General features: G+C 43.1%; 1 protein-coding gene across 1 annotated transcript; it reads right to left on the bottom strand.

Moving 5' to 3' along the window:
• Window positions 1–222: 222 nt before the first annotated feature.
• Window positions 223–9,781, bottom strand: Srsf3 (serine and arginine rich splicing factor 3). Its single transcript, XM_034524169.2, has 6 exons — window positions 9,648–9,781; window positions 6,001–6,208; window positions 4,216–4,350; window positions 2,029–2,067; window positions 1,725–1,811; window positions 223–1,629 (listed from the first exon to the last, which is right to left on the bottom strand). The coding sequence occupies exons 2-6, from the start codon at window positions 6,204–6,206 to the stop codon at window positions 1,602–1,604; spliced, it is 495 nt and encodes a 164-aa protein (XP_034380060.1). The 5' UTR covers window positions 6,207–6,208; window positions 9,648–9,781; the 3' UTR covers window positions 223–1,601.
• Between the last annotated feature and the right edge of the window lie 682 nt (window positions 9,782–10,463).

Genomic DNA, 10,463 nt, shown 5'->3' on the forward strand with positions numbered 1-10,463 from the left:
TGAAAAGTGTCTTCTTTGAGGATGGGCACTTCTTTGAAAGGCTCATGTTGGAACCTTCTGGACACAATTTTCTCCTTACTGAGATTTATTGTTTAAAAGTAACATTTTGGGGGGATTTATAAGCTTACAGATTGAATTTAGTGCAATGGCATCTTACAAAGTTAGTACAGTAGAATTAAAAACTACCTCAAAAGAACACATTTAAGGAAACTTAAGCCGCAAGACTGTTGCATTATGATTTAATCTAATTGCACACACACACACACAAAAAACCCTGAAACCACACCTCCTCCATATTTCTGAGAGAAAGGGTATGCATGCCTCCATAGTCAACTGTTCTTGAGAGAAAGGGTGTGCATGCCTCCATAGTCAACTGTGCGTCGTTACAATTAACCATTCTGTGGACTTCACATCACGATGGATCAATCTGGAATTCCATGCAACACCTCAAGTTGTAAAATAAAATTAATTTTAAAACTTTTGTTGAATGTTTTCATGCTGAAGATCAAAGACACGTTTTATGGGCAACTTAAAGAATTACAATATACCATACTGGTGCTTAATTTAAAATGTTACTCACTAACTGCCATGATCCTGAACTGACTTCAACACCTAAAAAATGGCTAACAAGGTGACAAGCAAAGGGGGAAAAATTCCTTCCCTAATGTAGTGCCTCTTGGTTGTTTCTTACAAAGATCATCGAACTGGGCAACCAACCAACCGCTTTCCCAGGGATAAGAACAATGGCAACAGTGGGTTCGCTCAACTGACTACACAATTATGCTAGTATTTTATTAATTCAAAAGCACTTTACAAGAAAATATAAGTATGGCTTCCAATAGGAATGTTACACCTGGACTTGATACCAAGCTCACAGATTTGAGTGTGCAAGGAAAAACAGGCTTTCAAGTTAAACAACAATTTGTAACCAAAACTTTAATCCCAAGGATTCTCACAAACATATTACAAATGACAGCATGAAAAAAAAAATCTTGCACAGTAACTGAAAAGTTCAGCTCTACAATGTACCCTTAAACTGATAGGACCCTGGTATCTTAGTTTTACATTTCCAAATAAAGACGTTTCGACAGCTCTGCATCTGCATGTAGCAACCAGGAAGGAACCGCTTTGAAAACCTTCAGAGCGTGGTTCCTACCTTTATCTGCCGGCTTATATTTACAGCAGCTTCTAAAGACTGCTTATCATTCCACAGTGCCACAGTCTCAGCTATGAGGACTACAGCTTTATTCAATTTCCGCCAGTTGCTTCTGTATCATTAGTACATCTCACTTAAAACTGGGCAGGATCTAGGTTTATTTCAGTCTATAAAAAACTAAAATTCAAAGAAAATTCAATCTTGCTTAAGGGAACATTGTAAAGTAACAATTCTTGATATCACATGCCTCATATGATCCATTTGAAACCATAGAGAATTACATCGTTTTGCGTGTCACTGTTCCAAGAGACAAAACAAATTTGAACAGCTAAAACATCTTAAAAATGCACCAAGCTTATGAAGTCTCAAACAAAACTTTAATTTCCTGTACATACTCCTGTCAAATGAAGTTATTTCCTGTACACCACTTTTGCAAACTGGTCTTCTATTTCCTTTCATTTGACCTAGATCGGCTAAAACAAAAAACAAAAAAATAAACATTATCTTAAGTACATAGTGCAAAAAGATTATATATACACATCTTCAATAGTTCAGGCACTGATCTTACCTACGAGACCTGGAGAAGGAGCGAGACGGCTTGTGATTTCTCTCGCGAGACAGAGACCTTTCTCTTCTCCTATCTCTAGAAAGTGACCTAAAGCAAACAGAAGGCACATTAGTTTACTAGAAATTCACTCTGAAGAAAGGCTAGCTCACTCTAACTTAATGCTGACTGTGTGACTATGTATGCTACCCAGATCACTATAATTATTAGCCAGGGTTATGTAAATCTCACTAAACTACTACTTTCGGATACAGCTTAAAGGTATCAGAAGCTGCCATTTCTAAGAACAGGACACCAAAACATTTACCTGCTCCGGCTTCGGGAAAAGCTTCTTCTTCTTGGGGATCTAAAAGCAGAAACAGTAAAATTAGGCTAATTGCCAATTATTGTATGTGGCGTGAGGCATTTCCCAACTTTTCAATCTCACTGTTGGGCCCAGTGAATGTGCCGGAGAACTGGCACTCATCCTCCAAAAATAAAAAAGAAAAGAAAAAAAAGGGCACAGAAGGATTAAGGAACAAAAGGCTCAAGTGAAAAGCAGGTATTCCAACCATGGATTCATTTTAACAAAGAATGCTTCACAGCAGATCTGTCCAATGCAAAACTTCATGTCAAACTAACTCCACTACCCCAAACACCACACCAAAATGTAGTCCCACAAGTAGTTCCAAAAACAGTACCATAAACCAGTCTTTGGAACCCATGCAAACCTTTAAGTCTCTAACAAGACTTATGCACCAGGTGGATAGTGTAATTCCGTGAAAACGCGTAGGTGTAAACATCGATGCCATTTAGTGCTACATTAGAACTGCATTTGTGATGTCACATTTAAGAGTGTGCTTAGGCTTATCAAAATTACCGTAGCTTGGCCCACACTTCACCCCCAATTTTTTTAAAAATTGAAAACTGTTAGTAAAACCATTTAAAGGTGATAGGATTCAACAAAATTTTGCTAGGAAGAAAAGCTAAAATCTGTTAGAGATATTAAAATTTTAGTTTGGCATCTCACACATGCACATAAGTTCACTTGAAGGTCTAGTCACATTATGAGTTCCCTATCACCCTTAAAAGTTGTTTCAAGCAATATATTGTACGTTACCATTCAATTATGCACAGCCAGCCTTTGATCCAGAAAAAAGAATTACTTTAAGCCGCTTACTCCTTATTTTTAACCAGCAGTAAACTGTATAAGCAGGAACAACTTACTAGTTTTGGGTTTCAACAAGCTAGAAATGGTGAGGTGAGGCTGCCGGACTGACGGCCAGGAAGAATTTGCTGAAAAGGTTTTGCCAGATGTTGCGTTGGATTTAGTTGGTTGGCGAAGGGGGTGTTGTGGATTTTTCCTGCTTTTTTGTTAGCCGAAGGCTGCTGCTGTAGTTGTTGTGAAGACATTTGGTAAATAAACAGCTGAGCTGATTGGCCAGGAATGTGTGGGCGGTCGAGGTGGCTGCAGCCGATTTGGTTAAGGTTGGAGAGAAGGCTGAGAGAAAACAGCATGCTCGGGAACCAAAGGGCGGTGCAACCTGACGACTGGCCAGCCTGGGTCATGTGAAACGACACCAGCCAAGCTGAATGGGGCGCGCTGGTCACATGACGCTGAAAGGGCTAGTTGACTGGCTAATGCAGATTCAGAGGGTGGTGAGAAGAGACATGATGGTGACTCTGTAACGGGGTTCATTTTTATTAATAGATGGACCAAAAAGCACAAAAAAAAATGAAAAACAAGCCATCAGTACAACCATCTATTAGCTAACAAATACTCTTTATTATGATGGGCAACAGTGTGGTGTTTTTCAAAATAGCAAAAGGGGCAAGATTGTGAACTCCTATCTCCCAGGACGTCACTCACCTGTAAGAGGTAAATTCAGTCCTACAGAGACTATTTTAGAGGCTTGATTTGAGGAGATGAGGAGTTTGTATCCAGGCAATACTGCCTGGTCCAAGAAGGATGCCATTTCAATCATAAAAAAACTGAATTCTCTCCTAGTTGGGATTCAAGAACGGATGACTGGGAATACTTTTAAGCCCCCTTTATTGGTCAGTGATTTAAGTTTGTTTCAGAAAGATTTCTACTTTACCAGTTGTAACATTAAAACAGCTGCCTGTTTTGATAAATATTACAATTGTGCTAGTAGAAAACACATTTGTGAAGAGCTAGTTGAATGTAATGTTGATTATTATGGAGTCAAGAAATGGAAAAAGGCCTAAATTGAAGTAAAGGGAAGACTTGGAAAGATGCAACTAGAAGATGAACTAGAAGACAGATCCGAGATAGAAGTCACTAAAACTACCAACATGAATAATACACCTACAGACAAAAGCCAGCACTCAGCACAACTCGCATACCCCAAACTACACCCAGCAAATGGCTTGTAGAAACCTCCGATGTCCACAGTAAGTTAAAACCCACCAACAACCTTAGGAAGAAATACCTGCTCCTACTAGCTACTCCATTACACCAATGCCTTTCTCTAAAAGGTGTTCTCTCAAGTACCTGCGCCGAGGTGGAGGGCTCCTCCTGCGGTAATCATCTCGAGGACGACGACCCCAAGAGGGAGGCGGGCCCCGATTCCGACTTCTCTTTTCTCCATTCGACAGTTCCACTCTCACACGGCAGCCACATAGTGTTCTAAAGAAAAGGGACACTAATCACAAAATTGCCAATGGCAGCAAGCCTGTACTGATCTCTCCCTATCTTACCCAAAGTCAAATGGAACCTAAGTTTTGACAGTCTCAAGTATTGCCCAGGCTTGTTTGCCAAACACTTTACAGAGGTTAAAAGACCCAAGCCTCAAATGGGATCTGTAAAAGCAATTAATTCACTGCATATGAATCAGTCTAGCTCGATATATTGATATATATACCTTTAATCCCAGCACAAGGGAGTCAGTCCTAGGCTACTGACTCCAGGTTAGTTAAGGAGTTTAAAAGCACTGGCTGTTCTTGCAGACAACCCAGGTTTGATTCCCAGTACCCACATGGTGGCTCACAACCACCCATAGTTCCATTTCCAGGGAATCAAACACCTTCTGTATGGAATACATACAGTACAGACATACAAGCACAAAACACAAACACATTTTTGTTGTTTTTCCAAATGGGTCCTGTGTAGCCCTGGCTGTCTTGCAATACATTCTATAAACCAGGCTAGCACTGAGATCCACCTGTCTCTGCCTCCCAAGTCCTGCTATTAAAGGTCAGTGTCACCACCTGGCTGTAACCTTTTTTTAAGTTAAGCTATGGACATGAGACCCTCTCTTGAAAAGGGGGAAGGAAAAAAAAAACCCGCCGTGTAAAGTTATTTTGCTTGTATACAAAGGCCGTGCACCACACATGTGCCTGAGGAAATCAGAAGACATCAGACACCTTGGAACTGGTGTTACAAATAGTTGTGAACCACCATGTGGATGCTGGGAACTAAGGTCCTCTGCCCTAACTACTGAGGCAACTTTCCAGTTCCTGAACCACTCTTGATTATTGAGCTCAATGGTAACTATTAGTAGCTATAATTCATGTGTTTCTACTGTGACTTGTTCCCTTGAATTTTTCACTTTTCCATATAATTCTCTAAGGATTTTAAGGCAAACTAATTGCTTTGGCTCCCTTCTATTACCTCCCTTCCAATACAAGAAATTCCACCCAGTGTAGTAACAGCCAGGTATGGCTGACTATCCTGTCTCCATCTGTCCAGAGCTACAATGAGTTAAGCTGGCATACTGGGGCCATTGATGAGATGGACCCCAGCAAACTTTCTCTTTCTTACTTTCTTTTTGGTTTTTCGAGACAGGGTTTCTCTGTGTAGTCCTGGCTGTCCTAGAACTCACTCTGTAGACCAGGCTGGCCTCGAACTCAGAAATCTGCCTGCCTCTGCCTGGGATTAAAGGCATGCGCCACCACCACCACCCGGCCCCAGCAAACTTTCATTATTATAACTTGTAGGGACAAATGGCCTATCCTACAGCTTCAGAGCTACTGTCAGTCTCTTTTCAGTTAAGGTACTGTGGCCTCCAGATTATTCTTGCCTTTAACTTGCTATGTAAGCAAGGCATCCTGAACTCATCCCTAATTCCATGTGCTGGGACTTCAGGTACAAGCCCACATCTGGCTAAAAACAGCAAATGTTGTGGCACAATATAGTCAGTCAGCTAGTAGGGTTCCTATACACAGCCACTGTGTAAACAATGACCAAAAGCAATTATTACTGCGAAGATCCAAATCACCAAAAAGCCCTATGTCCTAGAAAATTTAAACCCAGTTAACTGTCTGCCATTAACATTACCTTCCATCTAGCTCTCGGACAGCATCAGCAGCATCTCGTGGATCCTCAAATTCAACGAAAGCAAAGCCAGGAGGGTTTCGAGCAACCCACACACTTCGGAGTGGTCCATAATAGCCAAAAGCCCTTTCTAATTCAGTCTTGTTCCCATTGTTTCCAAGATTACCTACATAAACCTTGCAGTCCAAGGGACAGGAATCACGATGCATCTCTGTAATAATAATAAAAAAAAAACACAATATTAATTTATTCAAGCAATCTACAGTTTAAAAACAAATCCTAGAAAATTTTTTTAAAAAGCAGGCTTGGAAATATAGATTACTGGTACTGTTTATCCAGCATGGACAATGCTAGGGATTCAAGCCTAGCACATAAAACCTCTATTTAAAACAGAAATAAAAACAATAAACTAAAAAAAAAAAAAAAAAAAAAAAAAACCCCAGGACCATTCTTAGAGAATGCATTCTGCCCCTCACCCTATTCTTTTCACTCATAATCAATCCCCAAGAAACCAACAAACTTCTAAAAAACCAACAGGCATGCAAACTGAAAGAGGTCGGCCAACATGTAAGTCTCAGGCCAGGCCATGTGCGCTAACATATGTCTTTAATATCAGCACTTCTGCAATGTGTTAAGTGGTTCTGAGTTTGTGGGTCTGGTCTACAGGAGTGCCAGGCCAGCCAGGGCTACAGAGAAACTTGTCAAAATAAATATTTGGAAGGCAGGTGGATCTGAGTCAGGTCTTAACCTGCTCTCATTTTCTAGGCCAGCAAGGGCTAAAGGCTGGCTACATAGCAAGACCTAAAACAAAACAAAACCACACAACCAAAAACCTGCTCTGGAACTGAGAAAAACACAGAAGACCAATTATCACTTTTCCTTTTAAAGACAGGGTCTCTCAAGTATCCCAGACTGGTCTTCAATACCTATGCCAGGCTCCATCAACCCTGTATGAGGCTTGACTCTGTTTAACTTCAAATTAAATTTAACAACCAAATAGAATGCTGAGTGGTGGCCTACATCTGTACTTTTAGTGCTCACAATTCACAGGTGGAAGCAGGAGTTCAAGACCAGCTTCTGGCATGGACAAGTCAAAACTATCTTAAAACACCAATAACCATCCCCCTCCAACCCACACAGGACTTGTCTCTCCCCTCTAAGGCAAGGCAACCATTTTAGCCATTCTACATTGATTGTTCCTTTCTATTGTCACACAATAGTTGGCACCAAGAAATTACAACAGGAAGTAGAAAGATGAATATACCTTCCTTCATCCACCCAGTCATTAAGTTTGAATAAACTACGTACTACATTTGGACCAAATAAGCAATACATATAAATGCCTCCATGTGCAAGAAACTAGCCTCAGTTAAGATGGGAAAGCTCCCTTAGGAGGGTGTAGGAGGGTAAAGGCACAGGGAACCAACTATGGCCACCTGAGTTGGGCTACAAGACACACATTGTGGAAAACTACAAATTATCTTCTGACCTTCACTGGTGCATACACCACCCCACAAACACAAAATAGAATGTTTAAAAGGCTTCCTTCCTTGGGCAGGACCTGTAATTCTAGTCTTCAGAAGAGTAATTAAGATCACAAGTTTGAGGCCAGGCAGAGGTACAGTTAAGTCCTGTTGCAATCGAATGCTTCCAAGATACACTGCCACAAAAACCTTTTACTGCCAGGATACCAATAACACCTTTTTCTAGACTTATGGAATTAAGTCTATAAGTAGTCAAAATTCACCAAGCAGCCAAACCACATGCTGTGTTTTAACAAAATGTCTTACTGTAGATAGTCCAGGCTAGCCCTGAACTCAAGATAGAGGTCCTCTGCCTCTCAAGGCCTAGGATTACAATTGTGTGTCACCACACCTGACTCCATTTTCAAACATATGTCCAGAAGTCTTAGATATGGTTCAGGGGTGAGTAGCTTGCCTAGCATGCAACTAAAACTTAACCCCCAGCACTACAGACACAGGAAAAAAATGTCAAAGCCTACACATCTCACTACACCACTACTCCTAATAGTGAGATGTGCCTATCCAAATGACTACCAGGAGATGGAGATCCAAAATGTACCACAATATTCAGGAATATACTGCCAAATACTACTAAGTATAAAAGTCTTGAAAGTATCCTAAAACTAGAAAAGGCCATTACATTTCCTTACATATGAAATGCCCAAAATTTAAAATCCAGATACTTTTAAAGGGCAGGACCTTTAGCTTTTAAAAGTATAGTAGAAAACCACATGCACGCTCAGTATTGATACAGAAGAAATCTGTCATGGTAATCCCAAGGAGTCAGGTTGCAGGCCAGTCTAGTTATCAGGGTTCTGAGAAGGCCAGGGCTAAAGAAAGAGAAATCCAGGAGCATACATAGCCTGGGTTTTATGAGACCCTGTCTCAAAAAATAAGTAAATCAGGGTGGTGGCGGCACACTTAATCCCAACACTCGGGAGGAAGAGGTAAGTGATCTGATAGGGAGACCAGCCTGGTCTTTAAAGAAAAAAACAAAAAACAAAAAAAGTGAGTTCCAGGACAGCCTGGGCTACAAAAGAACGGTCTCAGAAACGAACAAACATAATTATCTTGGAACCACACAACATCGTGGATATATTAAAAACTGCCACAGCTAGGAACACATACATGCCTGCTGCTCACTAGACCAGAGGAACGACAGTTAAAGTCAGACTGGTAAAGTGACCCCATCTTTTAATAAAAAGTGCATAAAAGTAAATCTTGAGGGCTGCTAGGAATTCAATACCCGGCGACACAGACCCTAAAATCCTGCGTAGAAAAATTTTTATTAAAAGGACACTTAGACAAAAACCACACAGGCAACCTTGGGGACACGCACAGAGTTAAGGATTCAACTTCACACTTCCGAAGTGAAAACCTTATTTAATAGGCTATTTCAAGTGTCTTTCCTACTATACCCCATACTGTTCCAAAACCGACTATTATCAAACTAAAAATTTTAGTCCAGGCATATCTTATTTTGCCGCGACCCCACCCTGTGCTCAAGTCTCCGTTGAGCGACCAAGCCATTCCCGTCAAATTAAAAAAGAACGAAAACAGACGCAACTCTTAACTCATCCATCCCCGTTTCTCACACCTGTTAAGAGCAAAGAGGTTAAAGTAAATCCCAACTCAACTTGAACCAGAATTTACACTAAGACACAAATCCTGATTACAACCGTTTCAAAGCAAACACTAAGTCGACACACACACACACAAATAGGTGAGACCTTAAGGGGCTCAGTAAATATTTGAAAGATCTGTTCTTGAAAACAAAATTCTTAAGACACTAGCCCAAGAAAACTAGGAGCAAGCGGGGAAAAGGCGCCATCAAATTAAGGGCCGAGACGTAGATAATTCGTTCACAGATCAACCCCCCCCCCCCGCCGCACCCCAGCCCGGAGCAATTCCCCGCGGAGGCTTCCACCAATGGACAAAAGATAAGTCCCCGATTTACAGGCCTGGAAGCATCTTCGGCATTGCCCGGGGCCCCAGCCGCCGCCCGGGACCGAACGTCACAAAATGGCGGCGGCACCCCTTTGTCTCAACCTGGCGCCGCCATTGCGCCCGGCCCCACCTCGACTCTGCGAAACTCCACCTCCGTCCCTCCGTTCGCCGGTCTCTTACCGAGATCCTGGGTTCAAAAGGCCCAAGCTCAAATCCGAACGCTCCGACAGGCCCACCCGCTCCCCTCTGGCTCTGCTCCCACAGATGCTCTCGCTCCAGCGGCGTTCACGAAATGGCGGACCACCGCCGTCCCCCTCGCCCTATTTATACCGCCCTGCTCTGCCACGTGACCTGTCCGGTTCACCCAATCAGAGGCGGCGCAGGCCGTGACGTAAGGACTACAAACGCTGCGAGAAACCGCGGTTACTGGGAGCGCGCGCCGGCCGTTCTGTCAGGTGGGGGGGGGGTACGCGCGGTGGCGCGAGCTCGTCGCCGCGTGCCCGCTGGTCCCGGAGCTGCGGCGCTCCGCTTGGCCATTCCCACGAACCGCGCGGGTCAACCCCCCCAACTTCCGCCTCTGCTGCAGCTGGATAAAGCTGCCTGGACTCCGCCGCCATTACTCCCGAGCGAGGGCGGCTGCAGCGGTAGCCTCGGGTCAGAGTGAAACGTGCAGGATGACATCCACGTCCAGAGCATCGCAGACTAAGGAGCCTGAGAGTCGCTCCCAAGGTCACCGAGCTGTGGACGACCTGACTGGTACCCCACGGTGCCCGTCTCGGCCCGGATGCAGTATAGAGCCTGCACAGTTTGATCAACTCTTGTTTTCCCGCCTCTCGCCCAAACCGCGCGCGCGGCAAATGCGACTTGGTGAGGCGGTATGGAAAAAAAAAAAAGACAAACGGTCACCGGGATCGCATTCCCAGTGGGGGAGAGGAAGGTTCTGGATAGGATGCCTTTAAGCCCTGCGCACGCAGCTCCGCCATGCAGATGCTAGGA

The sequence above is a fragment of the Arvicanthis niloticus genome, chromosome 20, assembly GCF_011762505.2.
Source record: "Arvicanthis niloticus isolate mArvNil1 chromosome 20, mArvNil1.pat.X, whole genome shotgun sequence".
Taxonomy (NCBI): Eukaryota; Metazoa; Chordata; class Mammalia; order Rodentia; family Muridae; genus Arvicanthis; species Arvicanthis niloticus.

Coding starts and splice junctions, on each gene's coding strand:
- Srsf3 (XM_034524169.2), bottom strand. CDS start 6,206: ATGCATCGTGATTCCTGTCCCTTGGACTGCAAGGTTTATGTAGGTAAT. Junction 4,351..6,000: donor GTCCGAGAGCTAGATGGAAG/GTAATGTTAATG, acceptor CCTTTTCTTTAG/AACACTATGTGGCTGCCGTG. Junction 2,068..4,215: donor AGCCCTCCACCTCGGCGCAG/GTACTTGAGAGA, acceptor TTCTGCTTTTAG/ATCCCCAAGAAGAAGAAGCT.